Source organism: Ochotona princeps, chromosome 6 (genome assembly GCF_030435755.1).
Source record: "Ochotona princeps isolate mOchPri1 chromosome 6, mOchPri1.hap1, whole genome shotgun sequence".
NCBI classification, from domain to species: Eukaryota; Metazoa; Chordata; class Mammalia; order Lagomorpha; family Ochotonidae; genus Ochotona; species Ochotona princeps.
The window spans coordinates 37,172,784-37,187,247 of record NC_080837.1 but is presented as its reverse complement, the minus strand read 5'-3'; the positions used below and the strand labels follow the sequence as shown (position 1 = coordinate 37,187,247).

Sequence of the window (14,464 nt, the reverse complement as noted above, 5' to 3'; positions counted from 1 at the left end):
TTTTGGAGGATGTGACTTGGTTTTCATGCAAGTCACAGCTTTTACTATTCTGTTGTCCCTTTCTCCTGCTTTTGAATACACTGGCAGCTGTGTGCATCTTGCTACTAGAAACATAATACATAGACCGCAGGGAAGTTAGGCATTAAGGAAAAATCTTTTTGGCATCATGCAAAAATCTCAAGTGAAAATAAGTAAACCAGGACAACAGGCCCCACAGCTGTACACTCCTTGCCACCCTGCAGCATTGAAGACACATACTTTATTGTGTTTTTGTTTTATTAAAGACTGTATGTATTTATTTGAAAGGCAGAGTTAAAGAGAGAAGGAGAGTCAGAGGGAGATCTTCCATCTGTGGGTTCACTCCCTAAATGGCCGCAACAGCCAGGGTTGCCCCAATCCAAAGCCAGGAGCCAAGAACTTCATCTGGGTTTCCCACTTGAGTGTAGAACCTCAAACACATGGGCCATCTTCTGCAGCTTTCCCAGGTACATTGGAGTAGAACAGCCAGGACTCAAACCAATACCCGTATGGGATGCCAGCACTACAGATAGTGACTTTTCCATATATTTTTTCCCCTCAGCTACAGACTTACTCATTTAACAAGCACTATGCATTTTCCCATTTTTCTAAAATTAAGAAGTGCATTAATGTTAGTATTTAAGTTATTATTACTTAAAAATTAGTATTCTGTGTCTGTTAACACATAAAGTATGGATATGGAGAAAATGTCTCAGTTGCAAATAAAGGATGTAGTGTTTGTAAATCAAATACTAAACAACATGGATCCTATTTTCACAGACATTTTCAGAGTCAAAACAAAACAAAAAGGGGGAAAATAAAATGCAGAAAAACACAGTGGCTTCCCAGATCTTTCCATGAGGGGACCTGGCAGCTCTCACGATCTCAGGAAATGATGATAAACGTAGATACTGTAACTGAAAGTTAACATCTAGCGGAAGCCTTCCTGAAAACTTCCTGTTTGGGGGGTTCTTCACCAATAGCCAACTTCTCTAAGCATATAATTGGAGAATAGTGTCTAAACTTTAAACATATACCAAACCTTTCCAAAACAATGCTTTATATATGGAACCTTTTGTATATTTCAAAAGGCAAACTCTCTAGTGCTCCAGTTTCTATGAGTTACTGAGCTCACAGGAGTTGTAGAATGCATAAACAAAGCTTTCAATACATACAGTGTCTAAGAAAACCATTACCATAGCAACAATGTCACTGCGAATGAGATAGGAAATGCGAACAATGTTGGTACTATTTCTGCCAACTTTCAATTTTAATGTGGTATTTAACTGAGTAGCCTAAAATCTACTACTTGAAAGAGGAGGAAATGCTATATTTCTTACAGGATCTACTTTTGCTCTTTAAACTTCCAAAATTCTAACAAGCAGAGTATTCTTGGCATACCGGGTGGTGGTAGAGTTTCCTACCGAGCAGATTCATTCATCTCTACGAGGCAGAAGGGAAGAGGAGCACTGGATTATACTGCTCAACATTACTGCATGAGTATTGTAAGGTCTCAGGCAACTTCTCACAGAGCTGAAGATAGCAAACTGTATTTAGAAGACAGGCTACTTCAACAATTATCTATTACTCTTTATAAATCAAATTAACAGAATGAAGTGTTTTCTACCTTCATTCTGAGGAAAAAGATGAATATAGGAATATTAATTCAAAGCCTATCTGGACAGCTACAAAGGAATTTTATAACCCTGATATTTCTTCCAACTTTAGCCTCAATTTTCATTTCATGTCCACGTATTTGAGAATAATCCCTACTTTCACTAATGCTGATCTGAACACTGAATCTGGTTCAGCTTACATGTTATTATCCTAAAATTTTCAAACAACTTATGCATATTAAAACATGGCTACTATACCTATTAGTACTAGGATAAACAATAAACAAACAAAAAGAAGAGTTGGTGAAATTCTAAGTTTTAGTGCATTATTCAGAAACAAACAAAGGTACATAATCAGAACTAGTAGGACAAATTAAACAAAAATGCAAGATATCAAAGATTCAACAAAGAACAAAACTGCTCACATTGTTGTATGGCTTATGAGCAATATTCCCTGCTGAAGATGCATGTCAAATTTACACCATATTTATTATGTTTCCCAGGCAGCATTAGATGTGGCTAAAATAAAGCTCTGAACAGAAGCACGTGACAGAGAAAACAAGAAGATTCCCAAATTCTGTCCTAGTTATGAAAGATCTTTCATACTGCCACACTCAGAATCCACCTACAAAAAAGGAACTCAAAAGGAAGTACCTAATATAATGGCATCAGTCCTAACAGTAAGGAGCTGTGGATTTTTTTTTTTAAAGATTTACTTATCTTTATTGGCAAGTCAGATTTACATAGAGGAGAGACAAATATCTTCTGTCCATTGATCCACTTTACAAACGGCTGAGCTGAGCTGAAGCCAGAAGCCTCATCTAGGTCTCCCAAGCGGGCTCAACATCCCAAGGCTTTGGGACATCCTCTACTGCTTTCCCAGGTCACAAACAGCGAGGCAGAAGGGAAGTGGAGCAGCCAGGATACGAACTGATGCCCACATGGGAGCTTGGCGCATGCAACGGGAGGAGTTCCGCCACTAGCCCACTGTGCCAGGCCCGGAGTTGAGGAACTAGGTACGGTTACAAATTCTTTCACACTTCTTTCTGTTTAAAAGGTAGAGGGTACTTTGCCTCCCCTTGAATGGGAGCTAAATGTAAGACTGCAAAAATAGGACATAAAAGACATTATGTCTCCTCCTTGCTGCCTCTCTTGAATCACTCATTCCCAGACTGTACAAAATTGTACCATAAAATTCAAAAGAAAAAAATATATATATATATTAATGTGGAAACAATGGTCTTACGCACTTTCCAGCCCTTGACCCTTTGTGCCCTAATCAACTATGTAAAGATTACCAAAATAAAATAATTTTAAAATAAATAAATAAATAAATTTAAAAACAAAACAAACAAAAAAACCCCCTGCAGATTCTGGGCCTGGGGCGATGGCTCAATTAGCTAATCCTTCACCTCCAACTGCCAGGAATTGACATGAGTGCTGGTTCATGTCCTGGCTGCTCCACTTCCCATTCAGCTCCCTGCCTGTGGCCTGGAAAAGCAGTCGAGGAAAGCCCAAAGCCTTGGGACCCAGCACCCGTGTGGGAGACTCAGAAAAAGTTCCAGGCTTCTGGCTTCAGACCAGCTCAGCTCTAGCTATTGTGGTCATTTGGGGAGTAAAGTAGCAGATGGTACATCTTTGTCTCTCCTCCTCTCTGTAAATCTGCCTTTCCAATAAGTAAATAAATAAATCTTTAAGAAAATAAATAAATAAACCAGCAGAGAGGACTGGGTCTGGAGTCTTCAATTCACAGACTGCTGGTACCAGAGATCAATACCAACATTTGAGGGTAATGTGCAGAAGTCTGACACTAAGGTCAAGGCCTGAGGCAAGGGTCCACAGTGAGTCAATGGTCCAAGGCCACAGATGCTTTAAGAACATTCTTGAGACAGTCATGTACTGACATCCACACTTGGGTCACAGTGCTGCCTTCTGATTATAATGCATTGTCTGTTCAACACAAATATGGGTATAACTATCAAACTTCGTGCCATTATCAATGCCTGTAATTTGACAGCCCAAGCAGTTCTATGAAAGGTTGAGGCAATAAGCCTTCTGGGATAACCTCCCTTCCTCAGAGAAAGGGCTTTTCTCCGGCTACTCCACTTTTATAACCTTTATCTTGCTTCTGTCTCCTTTCTAATTTTCTCAATTACACAATGCCTCCCACTCCAACCTTGTTCACATGTGGATTGCAAAAGAACTGGGACCTCTAGCTAACAACCAGTTTACAACTGACAGACATAAAAGCATGCAGATGCTAAGACTCTAGTCCATCTTCCAGATAACTACTTAACTCTGTCTGGGTTACAACTTCATAAAGTATTCTTTTACATAATTGTTTTCAGAGACACAAAAAGATCTCCCAACTATTGCTTGACTCCCCAGATACCCACAACGGTTAGGTCTGGGCTACACTAAAGCTGAGACAACACTGAAAACTCAATCCAGGTCTCCTGCATTAATGGCAAGATCCAAGTAATTGAGCCATGACTGTTACATCCCATGGTCTGCACTAGAAGGAAGATGAAGATAGGACATGGAGCTTGGTACCCAAGCATCTGATACAAGACATGGGCATCTGAGCCACTAGGCCACACACCTGCCCTTCATATGATGATGATGAAAATGATGATGATTGCTTTACTTTTTGAGAGACTGAGACAGAGATGCACAGAGATAGAGTTCAGTTCAGTTACCAAGCACCTAGCAGCCTGGAACTCAATCCAGGTCTCCCACATGGTGGCAAGAACCCAACTATTTAAGACATCATCTGCTGCTTCACAAGCTATGTTAACAGCAGGACAATGAAATCAGGATTAGAACAGACTTGAACCCAGGATCTGATATGGAAACAAGCAACTCAAATGGAGACTTCAGTGCTACAACAAGCACTTAACCATCCAGGAAATACCTTCCCCCCAAAAAAGCAGATTTACTTATTTATAAGGCAGGATGATAGAGAGATCTTCCATCTCCTGGTTTATTCTCCAGTAAGAATATCCAAAGTGGGGCCTGATCAAATTCCAATGTGCCTCATACAGATGGGCGGGTACTCAGGTACTTGAGCCATTTACCTGCTGTTTCCAAAGCACATCAGCAGGGAGCGAAATTAGAAGTCGCCAGGACTCAAACTGGCACTATGATATGTGAGGTGGAAATCACAAGCAGAGATATAACCCGTAGTGCCACATCCACCTCAATGTAACTAACTAGCTAATGTTAATGCTAATGGCTGAAGTGTTTCTTGTTTTCAGCTTAAAGTTTTAGGTTATCATGTAAGTACAGATAACTACTACAGGGGTTAACATTTACTTACACTTCTTTCAATTATTTCTGAGGTTTCTATACATGTTTCTCAGGGTCCTCGTTCCCTAAGCCACTAGTGCTTATCTAAGCAAATGCATGACCAAAGCCGTTGAACTTGACTGGACAATAAGATGTTGGACTCTATGTTTGTTATACGCTTGCAATGGGGGAATCTCAACTGAACTTGAGCTGTGGTTATGCAACAAGGTGGAGGAATCCACCATGGTGGGAGGGTTTGGGGAGGGGTGGGGAGAACCCAAGTATCTATGTAACTGTGTCACATAATACAATGTAATTAATGAAGTTAAATAATAAATAATTAAAAAAAAATGATCAAATGAGTTATACATCTACCTGCCTACCAGGAAATGTTGACTCTTTCCAAAACTATGTAAATACTGAGCAAGACTATACTTGTAATTGCAGGCTGCAGAACACCTTTTCAGACGAAAATACACAACACATTCCAAAGACTAATATAATACGTACATCAATATTCACTAACTAAGTCATTCAGGAAACATTTATTTAAATTGTTAAAAATCTGGGCCTGATGCAAGAGCCTAGCTGCTAAAGTCCTGTTTTTACAGGCACCCAGGATCCCATATGGGTGCTTATTCTGATCCCAGGGGCTCCACTTCTTATCCAGCTCCCTGCTTGTGGCCTGGGAAGGCAACTGAGGATGGCCCGAAACCTTGGTACCCCGCACCTGCGTGGGAGGCCTGGATGAGGCTCCTGGTCCCCAACTTCAGATCAGCGTAGCTCTGGCCACTGCGGCCACTTGGGGAGTGGATTAGTGGATGGAAGATCTTCCTCTCTGTCTCCTCCTCTCTGTATATCTGAATTTTCAATAAAAAAAAATCTTAAAATAATAAATAAATACATTTTAATTATTTCTTCATTTATCAGAAAGGCAGAGTGACAGAGAGAGATTTTCCATATGTTAGTTCACTCCCTAAATGCTCACAGTAACCAGGACTGGTCTAGGCAAAGGCCCAGAGCCTGGAATTTAGGTTTCTCATGTGGGTGGCAAGTAGTATCTTGTAGGCTTGAAGGGCCTACAAAATAGGACTTTCCTTTTTTTGTGCTTAGTTTTAGTTATTCTGGATATTACAAGCCTTTATGTATGTGTGTGTGTCAGACAATTATTGTTCTCTTACTCAAAGACCTCTACCAGTATTCAGAGAATTTTCCACCATATAGAAGGTAACCACTTTGCATTCTTACCAATTGCTTCTCTTACATGCTCAGTTTCCTTCTTAGTGCTCTTCAACTTTGAAACTTTCCTTTCCTACAAACTTAAATGTCCCCCAAAACATTTTCATATTTTTTTTAAAGATTTCATTTTTATTGGACACTCAGATATACAGGGAAATGGGGAGACAGCGAGGAAGATCTTCTGTCAGCTGATTCACCCACCAAGTGTCCATCCTGGCTGGAGCTGAGCGGATTCGAAGCCAGGAGCCAGACGCCCTCAAGCAGGGAGCCTGATGGGAAGTGGAGCAGATGGAACATGAACCAGTGCCCATATGATAAGAGCACTTGCCAGCAGTGATTAGCTAACTAAAGCCATCACACCAGCTTCCTCTATGAAATCTTTAATTTGGAATGTTTAACTTGATTCCTTTCTATGAAGATTTTTTTTTGTTTCAACCTGAAGTGGTCTTCTGTTCTGAACTTCACTGCTCATGATCTACCATTCACTTGGAAATTAACTGCATATTATGCTTTCTTTCAAGTCTTATTTTGAACAACTGTTACTTTCAGTCAGTGCATGTGTGTATATTTTTAATGGGCATGAATGACTTTTCCCGTGAGAAGACAAAGACTTGTTCACATACTTTGCACACTATGATGTGTGTTACTTGGCAGCAAACAACACTAACTACATGTGTTTTCTCTCTGCTGTACCAGATTGGCATTAGGAGGGGGTTATTTTGAAGGTAGGCAGGAACAAAGGCAAAAAAACAAGCACCAGACAACTAAGATTGACAGTATACCACGAGATTTCAGTCAACTGACAAGACTTGTGATACACAAAGCAATGTCCTATATTACTCAAATACTACTGACTGTTGAGGTCAAACATTTGAAAACATCTTGAAATGGAGAATATGTGGGGGGAAAATAAGGAACCTCCCCTATCGTCAATCCCTAATTAAACTAAGCTGCTTTCACAGTACAGAAGCGGTTTCCACAGTAAGCATATGCAAAACTCACAAGGAAAATAATATTTTAACGTATCATTATGATTTTGAACAAAAAACACAGGTTGCAAGAAATGGATTATGAATTTTTTAGTAAGTGAAACATAAGAGAACATTTGGACACCACTGAAATATGTATTTATACTGCCAAAAAAGAAATGAGATTAAACTAAGATTCATAAGCTGACCCCCAAATTTAAAGGACAACATAAAAGATTAAAAACAGTCAAGGTAACACTGAAGAACAAAGCCTGAGGACCTGTGCTACCAAGTACAAAGATTCGTTATGAAGCTACAGTCGATGAGGTAGAGCAGAACTAATTCAAGAACAGACAGAAAGGCCAATACAATGGAGGCCAGAAACAGACTCATCCACACAAAGCCAGTGGTAAGAAAAAACTCCAACTGTGGTGACCCAGCTGCTGTTCCACTTCTGATTCAGCTTCCTGCTAAGGTATCTCAGAAATCAGAGGAGGATAACCTCAATCACTTGCGTCCTGCCACTCATGTGCAAGGCCCAAATGGAGTCTGTGACTCCCGGCTTTGGCTTGGCCCATCCTTGGATTCATCCATTTAGGAAATGGACCAGTAGATGGAAGATCAGGATCTCTTGCTCCCTCTCTCCCTGTTTGTCTTCCAAGCAGATAAAAAACAAATGAATCAAATAAAATAAACAAACATTAAAATAAACAACAGGGGGCTGGGCTTGTGGCCAGCCTGTAAAGCAGTCATCCCAGATAAGCAGAGTTCCTGTTGAGCTGCTCTACTTCAGATCTACCTCCCTGATAAGCAACTGGAAAAGTGGCAGATCATCACACAAGTGCTTAGGGATCTGACCGATAGGGCAGACCTAAACGAAGCTGTGCATATCTGGCTGTAATAAAATGAATAAATCTTTTAAAAATATATATTTACTTTTTTTTTTTTAAAGATTTTTATTATTATTGGAAAGCCGGATATACAGAGAGGAGGAGAGACAGAGAGGAAGATCTTCCATCCGATGTTTCACTTCCCAAGTGGCCACAACGGGCCAGTGCGCGCCAATCCGAAGCCGGGAACCAGGAACCTCTTCCAGGTCTCCCACGCGGGCGCAGGGTCCCAAACCATTGGGTCGTCCTCAACTGCTTTCCCAGGCCACAAACAGGGAGCTGGATGGGAAGTGGAGCTGCCGGGATTAGAACCAGCGCCCATATGGGATCCCGGTGCATTCAAGGTGAGGACTTTAGCCGCTAGGCCACACTGCCGGGCCCTATTTACTTTCATTAGAATGGCAGATATACAGATATGAGGAGAGACAGAGAAGAGAACCTTCTGTATGTTGATTTACTCCCAAAGTGAGCGCAACGGCTGGATCTGCGCTGATCAGAAGCCAGCACACAGGAGCTTCTTCCAGGTCTCCCACACAGGTACAGGGTCCCAAGGTTATGGCCCGTCCTCGACTGCTTTCCCAGGCCACAAGCAGGGAGCTGAATGGGAAGCAGGGCCACTGCGGTTAAAACCAGTGCACAAATGGAATACTGGCACATGTAAGGCGAAGACTTTAGCCACTAGGCTAATGGCTTTGTGGGTGTAGTGGCTACAACAAATTACTTTGACCAAGTCTGAATCACTTGTCTCTTTCAAACTTGCTTATCATTGCATTATCTCTGAACACAACATATTTGACATGTGTATAGAAGAAAGTATATCAAAACACAGAAAAACCTTGTGATGACTACATTTTAGGGTAACGCTTTTTTTTTTTTTTTAAAGATTTTATTATTATTGGAAAGCCGGATATACAGAGAGGAGGAGAGACAGAGAAAGGAAGATCTTCCATCCAATGATTCACTCCCCAAGTGAGCCGCAACGGGCCGGTACGTGCCAATCCGAAGCCGGGAACCAGGAACCTCTTCCGGGTCTCCCACACGGGTGCAGGGTCCCAAAGCTTTGGGCCGTCCTCGACGGCTTTCCCAGGCCACAAGCAGGGAGCTGGATGGGAAGTGGAGCTGCCGGGATTAGAACCAGCACCCATATGGGATCCTGGGGCTTTCAAGGTGAGGACTTTAGCCACTAGGCCACGCCACCGGGCCCCTAGGGTAACTCTTTAATGAAAGATGCATACTGCTCTAAGTGGCTTCCGGATTTCCACTTAATATTCAGAAAGTGAAACATCATGAAGTCCCCAAAGATCAGTATTCCAAACTAAACAGTGTCCATCTCCAAATACATATCTTGAAGCTTTAACCCTCCAATGTGATGGCACTCAGAAACTTAGCCTTTCAGAGATAATCATGCAGGGCCAGTGCCATGGTTCAACAGATCAATTCATTACCTTCAAGCACATGCCAGGATTCCATATACATTCCATCCTGCTCCCTGCTTTTGGCTTGGGAAAGCAACAGAGGATGGCCCAAAGTCTTGGAACCCTGTACCCACATGGGAGACCCAGAAGAAGATCCTGGGTTTTGGCATAGGATCAGCTGAGCTTCAGTCATTGCAGGCACTTGGTGAGTGAACCTTTCTCTGTCTCTCCTTCTTGCCACTATCTTTTCATTAAAGCAAAGCAAAGTAAAATAAAATAATAATACTAATAAAAAAAACACCAAAAACCCAGCAGAACGGAGCTTTCTGTCAGTCACTATGTCTCAAAACAATCTACCTGAAGAGACTAGACCAATCCTGGTCTGTTCATCAACAGGAAATGACCCTTTCACCAAGGAATATAACACAATAGTATTCTCTACCTTTATCCAGGTGATTTTTATCAAAATGTAGACTTATGTGTTAACCTGCATAACCATAACATCTGTCACACTTCTATATATAAATACATATATATGAATGGATATTGTTATAACTCAGCTTACTAACTCTCTCAGGCCATCATTTCTTTTCTTTACTGATACAATGAAAAGTAAACGATGTTGTAACTGGTAATTTATGGTCAATAATTGCTTACCTTTAACAACGGGCAACTGCAAAGGTTGGGAAAGGAGAGTGGAAAGTTAACCCCAAGAAGAAAATCTTTGTTTTTCAGGAATCTCTCATAGCTCTCGCCTTCTGACTCTCGCCAGGAGCGCAGTTGATGGAGCCTGTAGGAGGCTTTCAGAGACAGGAAACTAGCTAACCATCTGCAACAAACCACAGCAGACATGCTCATTCAGTGCTCCATGGAGTTGTGAGAGCTGTTCACAGCAGTGAGCAACCATCCAAGGGTTATCTCCCACCAATATCTCTCATGTAAATCTTGAACATTACAGAAATAGGACTTTCTTAAATTTCAATTAAGCTACTATTTCAAACTTTAAGCTAAAATCCTCCATAAATCTCTTCTTGCTAGTAATGAAAATATTACAAAACTACCACGAAAGAAGTCTTGATGCAAGACAATTTTTCCTAATGAATTCATGACACATTATAAAAAGTATTCAAATGATTAAAAGCACATGCCAAATAACAACATCATAGAACTGAACTTTTTAGAATATATGAAATAGGATATACTGCAAAGTACCACTAACTGAATGAATCACCAGTTTGCTCGTACCCTGTACGTACTAGAAGGACAGAATAAGTTAACTTGAAGCTAGTACTTGAAGATAATCTTGCTGCATATGGAAGAAAAGCTTAAATATTTTTTATTTGAGGTATATCACGAAGCAACATGTAATTAAATGAGCAAAAGAAAATTTACTATTCCCATGCAAATAACAAATGTTATTAACAACAGAAATAGAACCTGAGGTTTCTAAAATTATGTAACATGAAATCATTAATTTCACAAATTCAGCTATAGTCTCTTACTCCTAACTGCTTTCTCATCACAGAAATGACTGGGTCTCTCACCTGGCCAAAAGTCCTTGCAGCATGAGGTTTGCCATTTCGGCTGGAGAAACATCAATAAAGCGAAGAAATGAAAAACAACTTTCTTCATTAACACCTGGAATATCAAAAATGATGTTAACACCAAGAGTAAACCAAGAGATAACTGTCAGAATGCAGTTGCTGCATTCTGCTTTAAGAATTATCAAAACCTCTTGACAACTTCATGGAGTTGTAAATTTCTATTCTTTTTCCTGTTGTTAATTTTTGTGTGTGTTTGACTTTTCATTTAAGGGGAGGTATAGTAATTGTGTTATAAAGATTATCAAATCCAGATGTGAGGATACAATACAGTATGCATCTCTACTTCTACATCAAAGATGGATTCCCAATGAAACTGCTAACTATATCTTAATAATAGGATGCTGGACTCTATGAAACTATACCATAAAATGATAATAAAAATAAAAAAATATATATCATCACAACATTTTAAGAATCTTTTGGGGTTTTTTTTTAGATATATGTATCTAAAACCAAAAGATTCTTAAAATGTTGTGATGTAGCCACTATGTCACATCTTTCTATGAAGATCACACAAAAAAAATCTTGATTGATACATGGCACACATGGTACAGAACAGAAGTAGCTCAATAGTCATGTCTGGGGTTTTTAGATTCTTGGATAACTGCTTTTTCTTTGTCATGCCAGGTAAAAGATTCTAAAACTTGGACTTACTTTTGGACAGTGGAGTCAGTGCTATAGCATAGCAGGTTACACTGCTACCTGGAGTGCTGGTATCCCATATGGGTGCCAGCTGTTCTGGGTGATCGACTTCTACTGCCATTCCCTACTAATATGCCTGAGACAGCAGCAAAAGAGGTCCAACTTGGACTGCTGCACCAACATGGGAGACTGGGGAGTAGCTGACTCCTGCGTCCCACAGGTGCAGGGTAACAAAGGCTTTGGGCCATCCTCTACTGTTTCCCAGGCAACAAGCAGGGACCTGGAGGGGAAGTGAAACAGCTGGGACATGAACTGGTGCCATATGGGATCCCCGCAGTTGCAAGGCGAAGATTTAGCTACTGAGCCATCACACCAGGTCCTCCTGGATACATTTTCTACTGCTTGGTATTAGTATACAGAGACTGGAAAGAGAACTAATTTGCTTACTTCAATTGTAGCAAAGCTTTAGAAATAAAGGCCTATCAAATAGGCAAAATTACTTCCAGCTCCAAAGTACTCAGGGAAACAATGAACATCTTGGTAAATCCCTGACACACCTTCCTTTCCATGAATCATAAAATTTACCTTTCCTGGGCCCGGCGCCGTGGCCTAGCAGCTAAAGTCCTCACCTTGAACAACCCAGGATCCCATATGGCCACCGGTTCTAATCCCGGCAGCTCCACTTCCCATCCAGCTCCCTGCTTGTGGCCTGGGAAAGCAGCTGAGGACAGGCCAATGCTTTGGGACCCTGCACCCGTGTGGAAGACCTGGAAAGAAGTTCCTGGTTCCCAGCTTTGGATTGGCACAGCACTGGCAGTTGCAGTCACTTGGGGAGTGAATCATCGGATGGAAGATCTTCCTCTCTGTCTCTCCTCCTCTCTGTATATCTGACTTTGTAATAAAAAATAAATAAATCTTTAAAAAAAAAATTTTACCTTTCCTGTGAAAGAGAGACTGCTGGATATAATCTGGTGCGAATGGAGAAAGAAGAATTCTTAACCACCTAAAAAGTGAATAAAATAAAGCCAAACTCAAATATAAATACAGGAAGATCAGATATTCCAAACAAATAGTACCTTAGATTTCTAATTGTAAGATTCTTACATTACCAAAAATAATTAAAGTACAAGACAACACAAGTTTAAATTAACCCCATTTGATTTAACAAAAGCAAAGTTATCAAATTTGATGTTTAACAAAAAACAATTCAGTATTGTAAGTTGCCAAATACGATGTTAAACAAACGAACATACAAAAAAAATAAAAACAAAAGAAAACTAAATTTCTGGCCCATATGTGCCTGCTAATTTAGTTAAGTATTAACCTGGAACTATCACGAAGAACTCATAAAAATGACATGTGTCTCAAATTCTCAATTTCAGGAGGACATGTTAATGATTATTTTTAGAACAAGGTTTACTGATCTCCACAGCAGGAGCTTTCTAAACCCATCACTCCCAAATGTTAGTGCATAGAAGAATCCTCTGGGAAGAGGTGAAAGTCTAGATGACAGAATCATCCTACTTCAGAGATGCACAATGGAGTAGGCAACATATTTTTGAAAAGTAAATTGTGTTTAACACATCAACAACTACTCCAACCTCTACTAAATTTATCACTAATTCTGTGAAGAGGATAATTTTAAGTAATCTGAAATGCAACCAGTCCTGTAAGTACAACTCCAGGCACAGAATAAGTCGCTACAAACCAAAAGCAATAACTGAGGCTTTTGAAGGCATTTACTAACCACATAGTCACTGCTGCATATACATATCTGCGTACAAGTGTACATCCCTGTCTTTGACAGGCAACTGGAAACTTTAAGGTTATCTAGTGGAAAACTTAATAGTGCTCAAATTCCTACCCCAACACCAACAAACAGCTGTCAATGCTTTGCTTAAAATTAAGCTTCATTGCTGGGGATATTACATACTCTCTACCCAATTTATTCACTCAGACATGAAACCCAAAATTACAAAATGCACACAGGGTAAAAAGGTATGAACACCTGCTCACCTGTCTCGTGAATGGTTAAAGACCCTGATCTGTCCATGACGGTAAATAAACTTTGAAATCTGGTATGGCTTTAGGGAAATATGAAATGGAGACCACGTTTCTTGCCGTTCAAATAATTCTGGGTGATTACACACCTAAGAGCAAGAGAAATGGTAAAATAATAGTTATATGCACACACCACACTCAATGAACGGAGGGGGAATCCGGTATCTCCAATGTGTTCTCCTACGGACATTTACTCTCCCATTTTTCATCTTTTAACATCCCTTATTTGCTATTAGCCTCGGGCCTTTGTCTTTAAGTGGGCTGGTAACGGCATCTCCAACATTGGCTGACCTCAGCCCTTACCTTCCTAAATTGCATGACCAGATTCATGAGGCTGCTGGTGGTGTTCTGCGCTTGCTGGGTAGAGCCCATAGAAGACTGCAATAAATCCTCAATGGAAATTTTGTTCTTTAGTGCCTGATACAACAGCTTTTGTCGGCTGGTCAGTTGGCAGTACATTAGAATCTCAATCTAAAAAACATTTGGAAAAACAGCTTGTACCAAAATTCATTATCACCTAGAACTTGACAACACATACAGATCAAAGCATGATTGAGAAATCAGTACTTAACAGAAATTAAGTATCAGTAAACTTATGATGTGGGTATTCATCCAGAAAAAAGTATGAATTGCATTCTTTAGTTGACTCTCTGGTCACAGGTGTTCTGTCCAAGTAATCACTCCATTCTAGTAGCACCAACTACAAGCTTTCACAGAACCTCA

General features: G+C 40.3%; 1 protein-coding gene across 1 annotated transcript in view; it reads right to left on the bottom strand.

Moving 5' to 3' along the window:
* INO80 (INO80 complex ATPase subunit) overlaps nucleotides 1-14,464 on the bottom strand; it is a 125,309-nt gene that overhangs the window by 56,065 nt on the left and 54,780 nt on the right. Inside the window, exons 20-24 of the mRNA XM_058666057.1 lie at nucleotides 14,045-14,212; nucleotides 13,697-13,830; nucleotides 12,616-12,683; nucleotides 10,979-11,072; nucleotides 10,092-10,263 (exon numbers count right to left, since the gene is read on the bottom strand). Of these exons, the coding sequence (XP_058522040.1) occupies nucleotides 10,092-10,263; nucleotides 10,979-11,072; nucleotides 12,616-12,683; nucleotides 13,697-13,830; nucleotides 14,045-14,212 (636 nt within the window). The remainder of the gene's footprint in view (nucleotides 1-10,091; nucleotides 10,264-10,978; nucleotides 11,073-12,615; nucleotides 12,684-13,696; nucleotides 13,831-14,044; nucleotides 14,213-14,464) is intronic.